This window comes from Cheilinus undulatus, linkage group 12, assembly GCF_018320785.1.
Source record: "Cheilinus undulatus linkage group 12, ASM1832078v1, whole genome shotgun sequence".
Classification (NCBI taxonomy): Eukaryota; Metazoa; Chordata; class Actinopteri; order Labriformes; family Labridae; genus Cheilinus; species Cheilinus undulatus.
The window spans coordinates 48580094-48602185 of NC_054876.1; the positions used below are offsets into that span (position 1 = coordinate 48580094).

The 22092-nt window shown below is 40.2% G+C and overlaps 2 protein-coding genes across 2 annotated transcripts; both read left to right on the forward strand.

Moving 5' to 3' along the window:
• The first annotated feature begins 1884 nt into the window (after positions 1–1884).
• Positions 1885–5052, forward strand: ndufa2 (NADH:ubiquinone oxidoreductase subunit A2). Its single transcript, XM_041801721.1, has 3 exons — positions 1885–2042; positions 2827–2933; positions 4295–5052. The coding sequence occupies exons 1-3, from the start codon at positions 1939–1941 to the stop codon at positions 4384–4386; spliced, it is 303 nt and encodes a 100-aa protein (XP_041657655.1). The 5' UTR covers positions 1885–1938; the 3' UTR covers positions 4387–5052.
• Positions 5053–7790: 2738 nt separating this feature from the next.
• On the forward strand, positions 7791–21584 carry ik (IK cytokine). The gene is made up of 20 exons (XM_041802008.1): positions 7791–7944; positions 10705–10771; positions 11156–11248; positions 11340–11399; positions 11660–11827; positions 11935–12049; positions 12393–12463; positions 12558–12604; positions 12722–12885; positions 14286–14394; positions 14744–14783; positions 14880–15051; positions 15273–15291; positions 16733–16817; positions 16994–17077; positions 17343–17400; positions 17511–17599; positions 17813–17921; positions 20659–20693; positions 20792–21584. Exons 1-20 carry the CDS (start codon positions 7935–7937, stop codon positions 20817–20819), a joined length of 1623 nt encoding a protein of 540 aa, XP_041657942.1. The 5' UTR covers positions 7791–7934; the 3' UTR covers positions 20820–21584.
• Positions 21585–22092: the final 508 nt, after the last annotated feature.

Genomic DNA, 22092 nt, shown 5'->3' on the forward strand with positions numbered 1-22092 from the left:
AAAAACGTCTACAGGCTTTTAAGTGATCATCAGAGTAACTCTGTGACTGTTCAGTGGTCGAAGGAGGTAGTGAAACAACATAAATCTTGATTTTTTCATAATTTTAAAAACTTACTTATAATTCCTGAGGCATTCTATAGATTTCCCAGAACTCCTGGTTAAGAGTGTTCCTTTGTAAAATCTCTGTTTGAAGGTCCATGCAGCCCTAGACCTCCAACCTCCCCCTCCATTCATAATAATCAGGACACCCTACCACTAGACGGGAGCGTGCAAACGGGTGGACTGGGACTGAGTCTTAGCCTTGTGTTACTTGAATATGAATGTGGATTTTTCTGTGTTGAAGAAAGATGAATCTTGTGTTTGACTCAGTTTAGAAAGCTGTCTCTCCTGAATGATTTTCTTTATTTGGGTATTTTTTTTAATCATTTCAAACTTGGCATCAAAAAAGGATTTAAGTATGGGCAAACTGAACATTTTTCTAACCTTGGGACAGTTCTATGATCGGGAGAGTTCCAGTATCTTTGGGTCTTATTCTCAGTGAGGGTGAAGGGGTCTGAGACTGACAGGTGGACTAGTCCAGCATCAGCGGTTCTGAGGGCGTTGTACCGGTCTGTTATGCTGAGGAGGGAGCTGAGCCTGAAGGCAAAGCTTTTGATTTACCTGTAGATCTCTGTTCCAACCCTCACCTATGATCCTGAACTCTGGGTAATGACTGAAAGAATGCCTGCTGAAAGTTCACGTCTGAATGTTTTGTCTTTGCTGATGTTGATGCTTGGTAAATTTATCCTCACTGTTTGGTCTGATCTCAGCTGTATGGTCCGTCACAGCTCTTCTGATTCACGCTGTTTGTATGAAATATTCCTGTTTTTAAATAAAGCAATGTCAAACGCAGCAGCTACTTTCTTTATACCTCAGATTTACTCTCAGAGCTACAGTCCAACATTCAGGTTAGCCACATTCTCTCTGTCTCAGTGAAAATGAAAATGTCTCACTTTTAACATCTGATATGTTTTTTATGTTCTAGTGGGTTTATGAGATTTGACAATCATTGTTTTTATTTACATTTTACACAGCGACCCAACTTTTTTGGAACGGGGTTTGTGCTTTAGATATTACTCCCAAACCCAACCCAATCCAAACATCAATTCTCTTTCTGTGTCGTGGATCTAGAGCAGATCCTGGTCTGAAGTCAGTGTCCTGTCCAGCTCTCAGACACGTCTGTTTCTGATCTTTGTGGAATTTTATTTTCTTATTCAGAGTTTCTGGTGTTTTTGTCATGGAGAGCAGCTGTTGAGGATCAAACTGGATTCACATCAGATGAGTCAGCTCCGTGTATTGATGTCTGAGACCATCAGTGGAAACAGCTGACTGTTCCTCCGTCACGCCTGATTTTAGTCTTCATCGTATCCAGATGAGACCAGAATCAGGCCTGCAGAGACGCTCAGCTGGAGTTTAACAACCGCCCGTTTGATTCTGTCACATAAAATCTTCACACTTATATTTCACTGGTGTCGAATAAAACACTTTTCATGTGCTGTTGGTCCCCCTCTACATCCATCAGTGGGTTTGACAGGTTTTAAACCAATAAAGTGTCATGAAGATGCTGACCATCACCATTCAGTGTTTGAATACACCTACAGGTGGGAGGTGGACCATCTGGTGCCCCCAAAGCCCTCAGTGACTCCCCAGGCTACGCTGTGGACTCTGCTTCAAAAAGCTTAACATCAGCTCCCTCATCAAGAAAGCCCAACAGAGTATGGTGCACTTCTAACTCAGCCTCGTTCTCTCCAGCTGTCAGTACTAACTCGGGACTGTCTCGGCGTTATTTATCTGCCTGTCAGTACTAACTCGGGGCTAACTCAGCACTTTCTCCCCGCCTGTCAGTTCAAACTCGGGGCAGCACTCACCCTCTCCCCGTCCTTGACAGAAACAGCAAACATGGCGGCCGCCGCAGTCCGGAGCATCGGCTCCACTCTGGGTAAAAACCTCCGGGAGCTCCGCGTGCATCTCTGCCAGAGCTCCGCTGCGAGTCAAGGCGCGAGGTGAGCACCGATCGGTAGACAGAAAGGCGGGAAAAGAGAGTTTATTCACGGAGACGTTTACAAAATAATTTAAGCTGTGTGTTAGCTTAGCATCATTGTGATGACCTGCTAACACAGCTAAGCTAATGCTAACGACAAATGACCTGAGAGCAGCTAGCTGTTAGCATAACAGCTAGCTGCTGCTGATACGTATGTATTGATGAAGATGAATGGCTAGTGGACTCTGCTCTGTTTAAGAAGGGAGCAACCTTCTCTGTAAGAAACAACACGATGATCACAGAGCTATAGTGTTACGGCGTAATCAGCGACTGTGTTAATTGGTGCCTTTGCACTGAAAGTGTGTACTGTAGTTCAGAGCTAGGGCTGGGTTATACGATGTGATTTAACGTGTAGGTAGGATAGTATTCTTATATGGATGTAGTTCCTATTGATTAAAATAAACCAATGTTTATGCTAAGATTATTTTAGTATACTTTAACTTGCTCTCCTACACACTTGATGTTTAACACTTTTAGTTATAAACTGTTTATTATAGCAGTAATTAAAGTGTGCTTGTCACTGACTCACTGAAGGAGGCAGACATCTTTAGTGTTCAGAGAGAAACTCAATAAAGATTTAGTTTAAGTGAGTTAATAATAAAAACCTCTCAATGAAGTAATCGTAATCAATGAAGAATTTAATCGATAATGGCATAGTTATCAATAAAATTAAATAATATCAATTCCCATTGCTAAAGACATTTCCTGAGATGTTTCTGGTTTATTCCTCCTCTATCTGTGAACAGAGACTTTGTGGAGCAGCACTATGTGACTCTGAAGAAGTGGAACCCAGAGTTCCCCATCCTGATCAGAGAATGTTCCGGAGTCCAGGCCAAAATCTGGGCTCGATACGGTGAGTCCACACGGCTCGGCTCTCATGGGGGTTATACAGATAGGGCCACACTGACAAAGGAAATAAGACCAAATTTAGATATAACGAACTGAAATATTAGTGTGGTACTTTAAAAAGTCATTATCAGCAGATATTAGTTAGAAAAGTTCAATATTAATATCAGCAAAACCTTAGCTGGTATTTACTACCCGTATATAAATCCTTCATACAGAGAATTACTGAGTCAGTCTCCCTCATGTCTACATTCACACACAGTCCCAGAGATGACCCACAGGTCCTTTAGTTATATCTGATTGTAGATCAGAGGTTTGAGAAATGTTCTTTTTAGTGTTGATCATTTAAACATTAAAGTCAGATTTTTTAATCAGAATATCAGATCAAGGATCATAAGGTCTGTCTATCCTGGATGGATATATTTCTATAGATCTATTCTATCTATCATAGATATATTTCTATAGATCATCAGTCTATCCTCGATATATTTCTATAGAGCTGTCCTGTCTCTCTTAGACATATTTCTATAGATCTGTCCTGTCTCTCTTAGACATATTTCTATAGATCTGTCCTGTCTCTCTTAGACATATTTCTATAGATCTGTCCTGTTTCTCTTAGATGTATTTCTATAAATCTGTCCTGTCTCTCTTAGACATATTTCTATAGATCTGTCCTGTCTCTCTTAGACATATTTCTATAGATCTGTCCTGTCTCTCTTAGACATATTTCTATAGAGCTGTCCTGTTTCTCTTAGATGTATTTCTATAGATCTGTCCTGTCTCTCTTAGACATATTTCTATAGATCTGTCCTGTCTCTCTTAGACATATTTCTATAGATCTGTCCTGTTTCTCTTAGATGTATTTCTATAAATCTGTCCTGTCTCTCTTAGATATATTTCTATAGATCTGTCCTGTTTCTCTTAGATATATTTCTATAGATCTGTCCTGTTTCTCTTAGATGTATTTCTATAGATCTGTCCTGTCTCTCTTAGACATATTTCTATAGATCTGTCCTGTTTCTCTTAGATGTATTTCTACAGATCAGTCCTGTCTATCGTAGATGTATTTCTATAGATCTGTCCTGTCTCTCTTAGATGTAATTCTACAGATCAGTCCTGTCTATCGTAGATGTATTTCTATAGATCTGTCCTGTCTCTCTTAGATGTATTTCTATAGATCTGTCCTGTCTCTCTTAGATGTATTTCTATAGATCTGTCCTGTTTCTCTTAGATGTACCTCTATAGAGCTGTTCTGCCTAGCCTAGACATACTTCTATAGATCTTTCCTCCTATATTGTTAGTATTTAAAGAAGCCGACATGTTTCTCTTCACTCCTTTATAATAAAACTTTTATGTTTTTGTCGACAGACTTTGGGAAGGAGAGCAGCGTCACCGTGGAGAACATGTCAGCTGATCAGGTGGCCACGGCTCTGCAGACGCTGGTCCAGGCCAAACATTAACCCCCCTCCCCCCTCTGTGACCCCCACCCACCCCACCCCCATTCCCTCTGCTGTTATAAATGTGTTGATATGAATAAATCTCTGTATTATTAACTCCACTCTGGTTAATGCTGGTTTCTCTCTTAGACCTGGACTAGGCTCAGAGAAACAGCCTGTTGGACTTTTACTGGTAGAAATAAAAGAATGTGGGAACAGCCTGTGATTCAGGCTCTTTGATAAAGTATTGACTCAAACAGAAACTTGACGAGTTTGTTTGTTTCCTCTTTTCCGAGAAAGAAAGAATAAATAAAACCCATCACTTTTTAATCTGTGTTCTTTAAAAGAATGTTTATGACCACACCAGCGCACACAGATGGGAGAAAAGGAATGTTAGATCACCGTGTTCCATTTTTAAAGCTGTTTTTTCCTTTTTTGATCATAACACAAAAACAACTGTTTTTCTGTTTTTCCTCAGATTTTTAATCAGTAATTGTAAAATAGCTTGTTTGTGAATTTTGGATTTCAAAATAAAAGTCTTTTGGCTGTACACTACACTGACCTCATATTCACACGTGGCCAAAATAGTTGGTACGCTTCCATTAAGAGAAAGAAAACCACACAATGGTCACTTAAATAACTGTAAACTGACCGGAGTAATGACAAATAAAAATTAACTAATGAAAATCAGACATTTCTCTTGAATCGGGGGTTCAACGGAATCATTTAAAAACCAAACTAATGAAACTGGCCCGGGCTAAAATGATGGTGATGATCGGTTGATTTGTGTAACTCTCAGTGAGACTTCTGCACCTGTCCCAGGTATTTTGGACAACTCCTGGTGAGCAAACTGCTGCAGCTGTCTCAGGTTTGAAGGATGCCTCCTCCTGCATGTTGCAGCTCCTTCCACAGATGTTCACTAGGATTTAGATCAGAACTCAGAGAAGGCCACTTCAGAACAGTCCAGTGTTTGGTTCTTGGCGGCTCTGGGCTGTTTTTAGCTCTGTGTTTGGGCTCATTATCCTGCTGAAGACCAGCTACGCTGACTGTGGCAAACCCAGCAGAGGAGGGGAAAGGCAGGATTTACTAACATTCTGCCTTTGATGATTTCATTTTTACCAGGCTTTAGCAAAACATTCCAACCTCCTACATCCAGGCCAGACTCCCAGCTGCCCTTTCAGTCAATCACAGTGTTGTAGAACCAGTCCTCTGCTCCTGAACGCATCACTCACTTTTAAAACTCTCAGAGGAGGCATCAAACAATTACCCCAGAACAAGTTCATATCTGCCTTTCAAAATAAAAGCACGCCTGGATCCAAACAGGAAGCCAGTACCTTTAGGCCCCGTCCACACGGAAACGAATTCAGGTGTATACGCAAAAGATTTATGTCGGATCGGCGTTTCATCCACACAGAAACGGCGTTTCGGGTGACTGTAAATGATACTTTTTGTAAACGGGTCCCAGAGTGCATAAATCTGTTAATGACTACTGTTTCGTCTCTGTGTGGACAGCTATCCTAATCTTTCTTGAAACGTCACACATAGCTTATCTCCCTTAAGGCGCCTGCGCGCGTCCAACCAAAACAATAATGGCGGACTACAGGGTTGTGTTTGTGCTGCAGAAGCTACTGAGCTTGTTATGGCTTTTACAGCAAAATCTGATGCTCCTTTACCACCACCACGAAACGTATAAACCATATGTTCTTCAATCCAACGTGGAGAACAACCAGCAGGACAACTAGAAGAAAGTTTGTGTCGGTTTTCTTTGATCTTTTTCTCCTTTGGTGCATTTCCGTGGCAGTGTTACAGCGCCACATACAGGCTTGGCATATGCACTGCAGCTTTTTCAGTCGTTTCAGTGGTTCCTGAAACGACTCCGTCTTTACGGGAAACTTTTTCAAAACGAAACGTCAAGATATCGTATGCGTCTCCATGTGGACAGAGACTCCGTCTGTACGTGGCGCTCTAACGCTGCCACGGAAATGCACCAAAGGAGAAAAAGATCAAAGGAAACCGACACAAACTTTCTTCTAGTTGCCCTTCTGGTTGTTCTCCACGTTGGATTTAAGAACATATGATTTATACGTGTAGCGGTGGTGGTAAAGGAGCACTAGATTTTGCTGTAAAAGCCATAACAAGCTCAGTAGCTTCTGCAGCACAAACACAACCCTGTAGTCCGCCATTATTGTTTTGGTTGGACATGCACAGGCGCCTTAACGGAGCTACGCCGTGTGTGACGTAATCGTTTCAAGAAAGATGAGGATAGTTGTCCACACGGAGGCGAAACGGTAGTTGTTTATGGATTTATGCACTCTGGGACCCGTTTACAAAAAGTATCGTTTACAGTCACCCGAAACGCCGATCTGACATAAAACTTTTGTGTATACACTTGAATTCGTTTCCGTGTGGACGGGGCCTAAGAAAGAAGAAAATTCAACCTGACACAAAAATGCAAAAATGAGGAAATTTAATAAGTTATTGATCAGGATTAACTACAGAAACCCTGAGACTAGTTAAGATTATAGACCTCTGACAGCCCTAGTTTTTATGTTTAGATCAAAGAAAAAGAAGATAAAGGAACAGAACACTGATGACATAACATTCTTTATTCACATCTGCACCAGATCACACAGATGGGAAAACTGATTGGCTATGAAAGTATTTTTTATTAGTGCAGACAAAACATTTTTATCAGTGCATAGAGAAAACAGTTTATTAGTGCAAAGAGAGAAAACAGTTTATTAGTGTGTGCAGAGAAAACAGTTTATTAGTGCATGCAGAGAAAACATTTTATTAGTGCATGCAGAGAAAACATCTTAGTACATGCAGAGAAATCATGTTATTAGTGAAGAGAAAGAAAACATCTTATTAGTGCATGCAGAGAAAACGGGATTTTTTCATTGTTGAGAAAACATCTTATTAGTGAATGTTCAGAAACCAAACCTCCGTCTGCAGAAACACCAGCAGGACCTGGAGAACCTGCTGCAGTGCCCCTGCTGACCACTAGAGGGCAGCAAAGGAACACTCACTCCAAAGCACGGTCATGTCCTTTTTCCACTTTAAAGTTTGATCAATGTCAGGAGTTTTCAAAATCAACTGTGATCTGTTGTAACAGTCAAATTTCCCTGTAATAAGGGATTATTTATGATACATTTATCAGTTTATATTATAACTGCCCCATCCCTGTTGTCCCTGTGAGAATAAGGAGGGAGGGGTCTTCTCCTTTTCATGTGCATTACTGGTTTCGTTGATAGTTTTCTGTTACTTTTTCCGTTATGTTATGTAATTATCATAACACCCCCTCTGTTGCTCCGTGGTCTGACAGGAGACAGCACGGTTAACGTCGGTCTCGTGTCTAATCTCCGTCCGGTCTGTAGGAGGCGCTGTGATGTCTCGAACTTATTCCCTCAGACTGCGCGGAAGTGACGTAGTTGTTATTCAGAGCGGAGGTCCGCTGCTAAGCTAACATCGTCAGCGCAGATAAAACACAGATTTTGGAGGTTTGTTTTGTTTAAGCGAGCTGAGAGCAGAGAGTTAGAAGCGGAGGAGAGGAAGAGGCAGACTTCGTCAACATGCCTGAGAGTAAGTTTGAATATTAATGATTTATACGACGGTAAAGATCTGTTTACACACTAACAGTTAGCAGGTGTTATGGTCTAAAGGGTGACCGTGTTCACTGGGGACCGCCAGACGAGCGTGTCTGTGATCTGGAGGCGTATGTTTACCTGGAAGCAAACTCGAAATTTCTGTGTTTAAAAGTCTGAAATTTTGACATTATGAAAAAACAAGCTGGAAACAATTGTTGGATAACATATTTTACAGATCACGAGTCACGAGTACTTTCACATTAATCAGTCTCAGTTAAAAGATTGGTTTGATTTTAGTATCTGATGAAAACAGCCTCGTCTGGTCTGATTTTCTACCACACAGTAGGCTCTCTAAATTTCTTTTTTTAGTTGTCGAAAATTAACGCCTTTTTAGACCTCGAAAACTTAATTTACTTGTCTAAAATTAACTGTTCCCTTTATTTATGTATTACTGTTATTTGCTATTTGTATCGTGGTCATTAACACGCCGTCCCAGGAAATACGGCAGTACTGACGCATTCCGCTGAAAGGCACCAGTTAACACGGTCACCACTTAAACCGCTACACCAGCGCTAGTATCGTGCTAATCGTCAGTTTGAATCCAAACTAAACCTTTCAGTATGCTCAGCTTCTACAAATAAATGCCCAGATCAAACCTTGACATAAAGAGCCACAGATAGTCATAGCCGTCTTACATTAGCTTAGCATATCACTCCGCGTACACCAAGCAGGTCATAACCCTGTAGGCTATTAAAAAACAGCTCAGAAATACTGATGTTTAAACTAAAAATGAAGCATCAGGATTACCGGTGATATTCTGACAACTACTTAAAAACTCATAATCATTAAAATACACATTTAACAGCGTCTACACATGCGTAGAGATCCTTTATTAATTAGGTCAACACATTTTTAATTTAAATCTTTTTAATTTATGTTAGTTAAATGATCAGTTATATCACCAAAAAACAGAGCTTTAAAAATACAAAACTACAATCATATTTTAACCAATACAGACAGATTTAATGGCCTAAACAGTGCGAAAACTCTTTGGACAAGTGGCCCTCGTGTGTCCTTCCCTCATCTGTCTGAGCAGTCGTGCTCCACCACGGTACACTAGATTAGATGAGGGAAATATGGTTAATACAACAGCTCCCAGTGAAAGTATTGCAATTTTTTTAAAGTAAGAAAAGAAAAAGGCATGCTTGGAATACCCCAGTTCCAAAAGAGGTGGGTCGCTGTGTAAACTGTAAATAAAAGCAGAAGTCAAAAATGGTCAGATCTCTTAAACTCATATTTTTTTTCTCAGTAGAACAGAAAAACATACCAGATGTTAAACTGAGACATTTTACCATTTCATGAAAACTATTAGCTCATTCTGAGTTTGATGCAGCGTAACATATCTCAAAAAGTAGAAATGGGGCAACAAAAGGCTGGAAAAGTGGCGCTAATACAGATTTGCAGCTAATGAGGTTAATTATCAACAGGTCAGTAAGTGACTGGGTAGAAAAGGAGCATTTTAGAGAGGCAGAGTCTCAGAAGTAAAGATGGGCAGAGGTTCACCAATCTGTGGAAAACTGAGTCTAAAAATTGTGGATCAATTTCAGAAAATGTTCCTCAATGTAAAATAGAAAAGACTACCCTCATTTACAGTCCATAATATCATCAACACATTCAGAGAACCTGGAGAAATCTCTGTGACCAAGGGAAAAGGCTGAAGGGGCCCTCAGGGGCCACTGCAATTAAAAACAGGCACGATTCTGTGCTGAAGTCACTGCATGGGCTCAGGAACATTCCAGAAATCATCGTCTGTCAACACAGTTGGCCGTGCCATCCACAAATAACAGTTAAAGCTGGATGATGGAGAGAAGAAGCCATATGTGAACAGAATCCAGAAACAGCGTGGTCCGTCTTCTCTGGACCAAAGCTCATTTAACATGGACTGAGGAAACATGGAAAACTGTTCTGTGGTCAGAGGAAACCACAGATGCCGTGGCCTGTGGACTAAAGAGGAGAGGGAGCATCCAGCTTGTTCTCCCGCCTGCATCTCTGATGGTATGGGGTTGCATTAGTGCCTATGGCGTGGGCAGCTCACACATCTGGAAAGGAACTATCAATGCTGAAAAGTAGAGAGAGCTTTTAGAGCAACATATGCTCCCATCCAGACAATGTCTCTTTCAGTGAAGGCCTTGACTCTTTCAGCAAGACAATGCTAAACCACATACAACATCCATCACAACAGCATGGCTTCACAGGAGAAGAGTCCAGGTCCTGAACTGGTCTGCCTGCAGTCCAGACCTTTCACCAATAAAAAACATTTGGAGCATCAGAAAATGACAGAGGGGATGCTACACGATGGTAAACATGGTCCTGTCCCTACTTTTTTGAGATGTGTTGCTGCCATCAAATTCAAAATGAGCTAATATTATTCCTGAGATGGTAAAATGTCTCAGCTTCAACATCTCATTGTGAATCAAATATGGTTTTATGAGGTTTAATAATCATTATTTTTATTTACATTTTCATTGTGTGCCAACTCTTTTGGGTTGGAGTTTGTGCAAAAGCCTTGCCAATGTCTGCAGTTGTTGCTGATTATAATGAAACTGGTGGTTTAGGACTAGGATCTTAGTTGTCTTGTTATCTAACAGGTTTCAGTCTGGTTTTATTTTCACTAGAATATCAAAGTTCGTTCTTCTGCTATATTAAAATGTGAAACAGCGAATTAACGGTGTTTAACTGTGTTTCCTGTGTGCAGCTGAGAGTTACTCCAACCCTTTGGCCCCTGAGGGCCACGATGTGGACGACCACAGAGCCGCTGCTCAGTGAGTACTCACTAACACATGTAACACGATATAAACGTCAGAGCAGGAGTCTGTAGGTCAGTACTCGAGTTTTCAGATGCTCACCAAACTGTTTATGTCAGCAACAATAAACCATCCTGAACATCTCTGTCCTCTTCATCAACACTCCTCTACATCTTCTCACAGGACTGAACTTTGAAGTATTCTGATCCAACATTTGAGCTCTAGGTAGTGTCAGCTGACATGGGCAGTATTTACATGAGCTTTTATTTGGATCTGTCATAGTCGGGCGATGAAGATATCTGTGTTTTATTCTAAGAAGCTCTCAGTGACCCCCGGCTCAGACTCATCCATCAGGGTCAGTCTCCAGGAAGTGGATCGCTGTTAATGTCTGTCTGTTTTTAGGTCCAAACTGACCAACGATGACTTCAGGAAGCTGCTGATGACACCGCGGGCAGCGCCCTCTTCGGCCCCGCCCTCCAAGTCCAGACACCATGAGTGAGTGACAGGAACGATGATGATGATGGTTATGATGATGACGGTAGTTATAACAGCAGCGGGACTGAGAAGTTTTTAATTTTCCTCCCAGAATGCCAAGGGACTACAACGAGGATGAGGATCCCGCAGCCAGGAGGAGGAAGAAGAAGAGGTGAGACATGAGGGTCCATGAAGCAGCAGTTTAGGGATGTTTAAGGATCAGGTGAACCCTGGAGACGTTGGTTTGTAGCGACCAGTATCAACCAGAACCACATCAACCAGTGACGTAGAGACAGAAACCTCAGCAGTCTGGTAAAAGTGGCGTCAGCCCGGTTAGCTGAGGGTCTGCCCGCCATAACACGTTACTGTTGCAGCTGCTAACCGGAGATATTTGGTGGTTGATTACTGATTTCTGTTTGTTCTTTGTTTCAGCTACTATGCTAAGCTACGCCAGCAGGAGATGGAGAGAGAGAGGGAGCTGGCAGAGAAATACCGAGACAGAGCGAGAGAGCGACGAGACGGAGTCAACAAGGATTATGAAGAGACCGAGCTGATTAGCACCACGGCAAACTACAGAGCCGTAGGACCCACAGCTGAGGCGTGAGTACTGCTAATGCTAACAGCTGGTTTAATGCTAATGTCTTCTGCTGTCATGAATATCGAGTGTTTCTGATTTAACACTTGTGTATGTAATGTTTATCCCTCAGTGATAAATCTGCCGCAGAGAAGCGTCGTCAGCTGATCCAGGAGTCCAAGTTCTTGGGTGGTGACATGGAGCACACTCACTTGGTGAAAGGTCTGGACTTTGCCCTGCTGCAGAAGGTGAGACTGGGCTGCTTTCAGAGTATCAGCAACAAAAACAGAAGTCCTAGGCCACCAACATGCAGTCATTTTTCATATCTAATTAACAAAAATCCAGTTCTCTTAATGAGCTATTGTGTGGGTTATGGAGTGAGGCTTTCCTTCACTCTTCTCTTCAAACATGCTGATAACACAATTGGACAGTTCTATCTCTAATATGGTTCAATTTGTGACTAAAGGTCTGAAATGATCTTAAATATTTGGCTCCTTTTGATGCTATCAGTCATTGACATGACTGGTCTGTTTTAGAACACATGATATGAATAAAGGATTTTAGAATCATGTGGGTGTGTCCTTGTTCCAGGTGCGAGCTGAAATCACCAGTAAGGAGAAAGAAGAGGAAGACATGATGGAGAAAGTCCAGAAAGAAGCAAAGTAAGGACAAAGTCTTTGTACAGAATAGTTCAGATAACTGAAGTATATAAACTTTAAGGATCTGTCTGACCTTTGACCTCTCCCTGTGTCCCAGGAAGGACGTGGAGCCAGAGGAGAAGATCGAGTTTAAGACTCGTCTTGGTGAGTCTCCCATCAGACACTGTTAGAGACAGGACTCAGGAGATGAATGCATGTTTACATGTAAAGACCATAACAAATGTGTAGTTCATTTATTGTCTTTATGCTTTTCCTCCTCAGGCAGGAACATTTACCGCGTGGTGTTCAGGACGGGGTTGGTGGAGAGGAACGAGCTCTTCCTGCCTGGCAGGATGGCCTATGTGGTCGACTTGGACGATGAGTTCACTGACACGGACATCCCTACCACTCTGATCCGCAGCAAGGCCGACTGCCCCAGCATGGAGGTACTATCACAACGATTACTGTCATATAAAATACAGGAGCAGCACCTTAAAGACACCTCAGTAACACCTTAACAACACCTGATCAACATCTGAGCAACACCTTAACAACACCTGAGCAACACCTTAACACCTGAGCAACACCCGAGCAACACCTGAGCAACACCTGAGCAACACCTTAACACCTGAGCAACACCTTAACACCTGAGCAACACCTTAACACCTGAGCAACACCTGAGCAACACCTTAACACCTGAGCAACACCTGAGCAACACCTTAACACCTGAGCAACACCCGAGCAACACCTGAGCAACACCTTAACAACACCTTAACAACACCTGATCAACATCTGAGCAACACCTGAACAACACCTGAGCAACACCTTAACACCTGAGCAACACCCGAGCAACACCTTAACACCTGAGCAACACCTTAACACCTGAGCAACACCCGAGCAACACCTGAGCAACACCTGAGCAACACCTTAACACCTGAGCAACACCTTAACACCTGAGCAACACCTGAGCAACACCTTAACACCTGAGCAACACCTGAGCAACACCTGAGCAACACCTTAACACCTGAGCAACACCCGAGCAACACCTGAGCAACACCTGAGCAACACCTTAACACCTGAGCAACACCCGAGCAACACCTGAGCAACACCTGAGCAACACCTTAACACCTGAGCAACACCTTAACAACACCTTAACAACACCTGAGCAACAATTTTAACATCTGAGCTAACCCAAGTATGTTCTACTATTTGGAAAAAATGGAGGGAAAAAGTTCCCAACATCCCCAGTTTCACCTACATTCTGTTCTCTGCCTACGATGATGTCTTCATTTTATATGTGTAAAACATTCCATCCTTGCCTTTGAAGATGATGACATCAAAGTTTATGAAACATTCCATCCTTGCATTTGAAGATGATGTCATCCTTTAATGTCTTTAAACATTCCACCCTTGCCCTTTTCATGCAGGCCAGTCCAGGCCTCCGGTTGTCATTCAAGTCTAGCCAGTTCACTGTTAGATTCATTATCTTACTGGTATACCAGTGTATCTTTTAGCAGCATGTTAATGACAACATGAGGGAGAAAAGCTGTTAAAGAGGCTCCACTAGTCTGTGTTGGTAATTCAGAGTATAGATGTACAGACCAAAGTAACTTCTAGTATCTGAATGATCTAACCCCGGTGTTAAAGTGAGGTATAAACGGTTTCTATCATGGTTAGTGAATGTCCTTCAGATGTGCTGCAGCCTCTGTCTGACATTTGTACCCATTACAACCGGACGACAGTCATAAAAGCTTTAGAGAGATTAATAATAAAAACATCTACATGACACGTCTACAACATGTAACGGACCTACTGCTCCGTCACTGATCAGCTGTTTTGTGTTTAGGCTCAGACGACCCTCACCACCAACGACATCGTGATCTCTAAGCTGACTCAGATCCTGTCGTACCTTCGCCAGGGAACACGGCACAAGAAGATCAAGAAGAAGGACAAAGGTACCAGAGAAGTCCTGAAACAGGGTCTGGGCTGTTCAGAGAGCTCTGAAGATAGACTGATGAATTTAGACCAGATCTTGGTTTATATCCATAAGTTGATGTTGGGTAATAGACGTGTCTGCCAGGTCTAATGCTCAGTTTAAAGGTAGTTTACGTTAAGATCTACCAACAATAATGTGCTTACTGATCGGAGGATTATCTATCTTTAGATTTGTTGTTCTCATGTAATTCATGTAATCCAATCACCAAAAACTAAAAGTTTTTGCCTAAATTTTTTAGCCCTACCTGAATCTTTTGGTGTCACTGGTTGCCATGGTTACTGTGTTGTTAATGTATGTTTGTGGTTCAGGTAAACTGGATGAGAAGCGTGCTCCTGAGGCTGATCTCAGGTCAGTAAATCATGCAACTCTTTCTGCATTCTTTTTATCCTGCTTCTTTATAAACCATTGTTTCTCAGTCTGAGTGAGACTCTGTCTGTATTTCAGCATCTTTGACGACATCGGGGACTACATCGTGTCCACAAGCTCGTCGTCCAAACCAGCCAAAGACAAAGATCGCCACAGAGAGAGAGACCGGGAGAGAGAGAGAGACCGAGAAGAGGAGGGCAAGAGCCGGAGACACAGCTACTTCGAGAAACCTCGAGGAGAAGAACACCAGGTCAGACAGAGTTCATTATTTCTGGGGTTTAAAGGTTTATTCACTAAATTTCTTCAGTCATTTATATCAATCAAACTAACAAAGGGATGAAACAGTGATGAACAATCTAAAAATGATTCTGTTGTTTTAAAAATTCTCATTTCGTTGTAACTGTTTTAATTTTTGTGTTTGTATTTGTGTTGTTGTTTCACTGCCTAACTGCTTTATCTGTTTGTCTGCAGGTCATGGAGGTGGATACAGGTAAGACCCTTCAATGTCTCCAAACAAACATGTAGAAGCAGCATTAAACTGTAGTAGTCCTGTTTATACGACACATGATCAGGGATTTATATGAAATTTAGTCATTTAGATACCAGGTGGTAATTCTTAATGCTTTGTGTGAACTCATCTTAACCTTTATGTCTGCAATCAACAACAAAAATAGAAACAAGGAAACCATTTTCAATCAGGAGTCAATGACCACCATTCACAAAAGAAGCCAGCGCTGAGAAATAACATTTATTAGTTGAAAATAAATCAGATCGTCTTTTCACAGCATGTTTATGACAACGTTAGAACACAGAAACAACAACCACCTTTCCCTCAGGTTGACTGTCCTTAGTTGGCGACTTTTCAAGAAGTTGCCTGCTATGACCTATTTGTAAAAACTGTAGTGGAAACGCCCCAATATCCCCAGTATAGAAAACTTTCCAGCCTCTGCCTTTTAAGCAAACGTCATCCTTTAGCGTTTACAAAACATTCCATCTTTGTCCTTGAAAATGCTGTAATCCTGTTGACTTAACAAAACATTCCATCTTTGCCTTTGAAGATGCCGTAATCCTTTAGAGTTAACAAAACATTCCATCCTTGCCTTTGGAGTAGCTTAATCCTTGAGTTAAAAAAACATTCCATCCTTGCCATTGAAGATGGCGTAACCCAGGAGCGTTTACAAAACATTCTATCCTTGCCTTTAAAGATGACAACATCCTTAAGAGTTAAAAAAAACATTTCATCCTTGCCTTTGAAGATGGTGCAATCCGTGAGAGTTTACAAAACATTCCATCCTTGCCTTTGAAGATGATATAATCCTAAAGAGTTAACGAAACATTCCATCCTTGCCTTTGAAGATGGTGCAATCTGTGAGAGTTTACAAAACATTCCATCCTTGCCATTGAAGATGGTGTAATCCTTGAGCATTGTACAAAACATTCCATCTTTGCCTTTGAAGATGATATCCTTACACGTTGACAAAACATTACATCTTTGCCTTTGAAGATGATATCATCCTTAAGAGTTAACGAAACATTCCGTCCTTGCCTTTGAAGATGGTGCAATCTGTGAGAGTTTACAAAACATTCCATCCTTGCCTTTGAAGATTACATCAACCTTAAGAGTTAACAAAACACTCCATCCTTGCTTTTGAAGATGGTGCATCCTTTAGAGTTAACAAAACATTCCATCCTTGCTTTTGAAGATGGGGTTATTAGTTAGAGTTGAAAAAAAATCCATCCTTGCCTTTGAGGATTATCCAGTCAAAGTAAACTATTGTCAGTTCTTCTTGATGTCCAGGATGAATAAAGGATGGACAGTGTGAGTAGAATAAAAGATAAAAATATTCCGTCCTTTCATGGAATTATGTTCTATGATTGTCTGATTCATAGTCTGACCCCTGACCCTCTCTCTCCTCTGGTCTATCCCTCAGGTCCTGGTTCAGTCAGGGAGCAGATTAAAATGATCAATGAGAAGTTTGCTGGAGCGGCAGGCAGCCAATGGCAGAGCCAGGAACCATATCCTTCAGTAAACAAAGAGTTAACTCAAAAGGCTGTTATAACTTTGAATTGTTCTAGATACCACTGATTTAAATCTATGGCATCACTGTTAGCATCAAAAGACTATCAGTATTACCTGCTGTTTACAGAAGTCATCGTCCTGTCTGCAGCTTTGTTCTTTAACTCATGTGAACGGGTTCTCAGAGGAGAGACGGGAAAGAACAGCTGGGAGATTTCTTTGGAGGATCCAACTCATACGCCGAGTGTTACCCTGCCACGTAAGATATACAATCACAAATACACACTAATACACACAATCACTAATACACACAATCACTAATACACACAATCACTAATACACACTAATACACACAATAACTAACAGACACGATACTCACAAAGATTAATACAACGGGCAAACAATAACAACTAAATCAAGAAGTAGGAAGTGGAAATCATGTAATTTTATTTGTGTCCACTGGGGGGCAGTCTGGAGTCAGACATGGTGTGTCAGTACTTAGGGTTGTGTTTGTGTGTTTATAGGATGGATGACCTGGCTGTGGACAGTGATGAGGAAGTGGACTACAGCAAGATGGACCAGGTGAACTACAACTCCCATCATCACCAGAATCATCATATCCCTGTTTCTTTTCTACTAATCCATCAATAGTCCTCACATAGATGGTAAACCTCTGTCTGTCTCTGTTTCAGGGGAATAAGAAAGGGCCGCTGGGCCGCTGGGACTTTGACACCCAGGAGGAGTACTCGGACTACATGAACAACAAGGAGGCTCTGCCCAAGTAAGGCTAATCCCTTAGCTCTGACTGACAGGCTCTCTCAGGATCATTAACCTCTCAATTCTGACTGACAATCTCTGTCACCATCAGTTATCACTCAGCTCTACTGACAGGCACCATAATGTTCATTTATCCCTGAGCTCTGACTGGCAGGCTCCATCAGGCTTTGATAACTGTAGCGTTAGGATGTTGTAATTATGAAGTTTCTCCCCGTAGGGCTGCCTTCCAGTACGGCATCAAGATGTCTGAGGGCAGAAAGACCCGACGCTTCAAAGAGACCAATGAGAAGGCAGAACTGGACCGCCAGTGGAAGAAGATCAGCGCGGTGAGACTCATATACATATAAACATAATCCATTCGGTATTTAAAGAAGTCTGTTCGGGTGACTCAGGGGTCTAATTGGGACCCTGCTGGTGCATCTGGAAGTCCTCTGGGCACATCAAACCAAGGTAGATCCAGAGATCTCTAGAGGGATTCCACTTATATTAGCTGTTGATATTAGTCTATACCAGCTGTAAATATCAGTCTATATCAGCTGTAAATATCAGTCTATACCAGCTGTAAATATCAGTCTATATTAGCTGTAACTATCAGTCTATATCAGCTCTAAATATCAGTCTATATTAGCTGTAACTATCAGTCTATATTAGCTGTAACTATCAGTCTATATCAGCTGTAACTATCAGTCTATATCAGGTGTAAATATCAGTCTATATTAGCTGTAAATATCAGTCTATATCAGCTGTAAATATCAGTCTATACCAGCTGTACATATCAGTCTATATTAGCTGTAACTATCAGTCTATATCAGGTGTAAATATCAGTCTATAGTAGCTGTAACTATCAGTCTATATCAGCTGTAACTATCAGTCTATATCAGGTGTAAATATCAGTCTATATTAGCTGTAAATATCAGTCTATATCAGCTGTAAATATCAGTCTATAGTAGCTGTAACTATCAGTCTATATCAGCTGTAACTATCAGTCTATATCAGGTGTAAATATCAGTCTATAGTAGCTGTAACTATCAGTCTATATCAGCTGTAACTATCAGTCTATATCAGGTGTAAATATCAGTCTGTATTAGCTGTAACTATCAGTCTATATCAGCTGTAAATATCAGTCTATATCAGCCGTAAATATTAGTCTATATTAGCAGTAAAAATCAGCCTATATCAGTCTATATCAGCTGTAAATATCAGTCTATATCAGCTGAAAATATCAGTCTATATCAGCTGTAAACATCAGTCTATTTCAGCTGTTAATATCAGTCTAAATTAGCTGTAAATATCAGTCTATATCAGATGTAAATATCAGTCTATATTGGCTGTAAATATCAGTCTATATCAGCTGTAAATATCAGTCTGTACCAGCTGGAAATATCAGTCTATATCAGCTGGAAATATTAGTCTATACCGACTGTAAATATCAGTCTATATCAGCTGTAAATATCAGTCTATACCAGCTGTTAATATCAGTCTATGCCAGCTGTAAATATCAGTCTATATTCACTGTAAATATCAGTCTATATCAGCTGTAAATATCAGTCTATATCAGGTGTAAATATCAGTCTATATCAGCTGTAATTATCAGTCTATATCAGCTGTAAATATCAGTCTATACCAGCTGTAACTATCAGTCTATATCAGGTGTAAATATCAGTCTATATCAGCTGTAATTATCAGTCTATATCAGCTGTAAATATCAGTCTATACCAGCTGTACATATCAGTCTATATTAGCTGTAACTATCAGTCTATATCAGGTGTAAATATCAGTCTATAGTAGCTGTAACTATCAGTCTATATCAGCTGTAACTATCAGTCTATATCAGGTGTAAATATCAGTCTATATCAGCTGTAAATATCAGTCTATATCAGCTGTACATATCAGTCTATATTAGCTGTAAATATCAGTCTATATCAGCTGTAAATATCAGTCTATACCAGCTGTACATATCAGTCTATATTAGCTGTAACTATCAGTCTATATCAGGTGTAAATATCAGTCTATATTAGCTGTAACTATCAGTCTATATCAGCTGTAACTATCAGTCTATATCAGGTGTAAATATCAGTCTGTATTAGCTGTAACTATCAGTCTATATCAGCTGTAAATATCAGTCTATATCAGCCGTAAATATTAGTCTATATTAGCAGTAAAAATCAGCCTATATCAGTCTATATCAGCTGTAAATATCAGTCTATATCAGCTGAAAATATCAGTCTATATCAGCTGTAAACATCAGTCTATTTCAGCTGTTAATATCAGTCTAAATTAGCTGTAAATATCAGTCTATATCAGATGTAAATATCAGTCTATATTGGCTGTAAATATCAGTCTATATCAGCTGTAAATATCAGTCTGTACCAGCTGGAAATATCAGTCTATATCAGCTGGAAATATTAGTCTATACCGACTGTAAATATCAGTCTATATCAGCTGTAAATATCAGTCTATACCAGCTGTTAATATCAGTCTATGCCAGCTGTAAATATCAGTCTATATTCACTGTAAATATCAGTCTATATCAGCTGTAAATATCAGTCTATATCAGATGTAAATATCAGTCTATATTGGCTGTAAATATCAGTCTATATCAGTTGTAAATATCAGTCTGTACCAGCTGTAAATATCAGTCTATATCAGCTGGAAATATCAGTCTATACCGACTGTAAATATCAGTCTATATTCGCTGTAAATATCAGTCTATATTAGCTGGAAATATCAGTCTATATCAGCTGTAAATATCAGTCTATATCAGCTGTAACTATCAGTCTGTACCAGCTGGAAATATCAGTCTATATCAGCTGGAAATATCAGTCTATATCAGCTGGAAATATCAGTCTATACCGACTGTAAATATCAGTCTATATTCGCTGTAAATATCAGTCTATATCAGCTGTAAATATCAGTCTATATTCGCTGTAAATATCAGTCTATATCAGCTGTAAATATCAGTCTATATCACCTGTAAATATCAGCTTATATCAGCCATCAATTTATTTTTTGTGTGTTAATAAAAGTTAGAAATATCATTTTCCATGTCTTTTTTTGTCTCAGATCATCGAGAAGAGGAAGAAGATGGAGGCTGATGGGTGAGTACTTCCTCTTTCCTGTAGCTTATCACTGTAGGCTCAACCAATCAGATGTGAACATTCATTAATGATTTTTTTTTTTTTTTAATTCATTTTAGTGTGGACGTGAAGAGGCCGAAATATTGAGTCTCCTTCATCGATGCGCCGCTGTTGATCAGATGATTCCTTATTGATCTGTGATCATCCTTTATTGATGTGTTATTACCATGTATTGGTCAGTGAGGTGATGTTTTACAGAGTTAACAGGTCACATCTATGACTTTAAACAGAGTTAAACAAGTCTAATCTTTACTGTTATGTGAATGATGTATTTAGTGATGTGATAATCAGTCTTTCTGATTAGTTAGTGATGTTTTTTTCTCTATATATGACTAAACACATCAGCCATTGCTCTTTGTTTGACTCAAATAACCAGTTTGTAATTATTTGAAGGTGAAATATTCAGAAAAAATCCTCTTTTTAGCATCTGCTCACCATTTTTTTTTTTTTGGTATTCCGTGTGTCTGCTATCCCACAAAATGTAATATACATTTGTCAGTTGTACAATGGGAAATACTGGGAAATGTGCACCAGAAAGACTTAGGATTTACATTCTGGAGCTTCTTTTTCTTTACTTTTAAATTGTTTTTAAAATTATTCAGGTTAAATAAATTTGAGTTTCTGCTGACATATTTCTGCCCATAATCTTCAGTCTTATTTCTAGCCTAAGCACAGAGAGAGGCGTGTCTAAACTGCACAAAAACAACCAGGAGAAAAGTTGGAGGATCTAGCCAGGATCAAGGGCTTCGGCTCAAGTCTCAGAGAAAATCCACCATCTCGTTCTGTTTAAATGAATGTTTGATTTTGTTTTTCATCGTTAATTAAGAGGTCATTAAACAGGAAGTGTCTTTACTAATTAGTGTTGATCTCGTTAAAGCTCTGTTGTTGTTTCATGTCTCGTTAAGCTCATTAAGACGCATCACCTTTGTGTTTGTTGTTGTTGATGGAAACATGTTTCTTACTTTGATGGACGACTGGACCGATTCATCCTTCAGTGTAACGTCAACACCGACCGCTCTGATGAATATTTATCTGTCTCTGTGAACACACTAATGAGGTGTTAACGAGAGGCTAACGAGGCCCCAGAGCTCCACCCCTCTACAGCCCTAACAGGAAGTTGATTCTTCAGCAGGAGGAACATCAAAGAAAAGTTTTTTATGGTATTTTATGTTTATTTTTATGTCAATAAATCAGGTTTTAATCCTGATTAACATTCATCAAACCTCAGACTGCTCTACTTCACACCTTTAAAAAAAAACACAAAACTCTAAAATAACATTGTTTTTCTTTTAGATTTTTACACTTTTTTTACTATTTATTTTTGAGAAGAATGTTTCTGGCAGGTCAGAGACAGAGAGGG

What these genes read in the sequence shown, in the direction of transcription:
- ndufa2 (XM_041801721.1), top strand. Translation starts at nt 1,939, where the DNA reads ATGGCGGCCGCCGCAGTCCGGAGCATCGGCTCCACTCTGGGTAAAAAC. An exon ending in GCTGCGAGTCAAGGCGCGAG is followed by an intron (nt 2,043 to 2,826) that starts GTGAGCACCGAT and finishes ATCTGTGAACAG; the next exon opens with AGACTTTGTGGAGCAGCACT. An exon ending in CAAAATCTGGGCTCGATACG is followed by an intron (nt 2,934 to 4,294) that starts GTGAGTCCACAC and finishes TTTTGTCGACAG; the next exon opens with ACTTTGGGAAGGAGAGCAGC.
- ik (XM_041802008.1), top strand. An exon ending in TCCAAGTCCAGACACCATGA is followed by an intron (nt 11,249 to 11,339) that starts GTGAGTGACAGG and finishes TTTTCCTCCCAG; the next exon opens with AATGCCAAGGGACTACAACG. An exon ending in ACTACAGCAAGATGGACCAG is followed by an intron (nt 17,401 to 17,510) that starts GTGAACTACAAC and finishes TCTCTGTTTCAG; the next exon opens with GGGAATAAGAAAGGGCCGCT.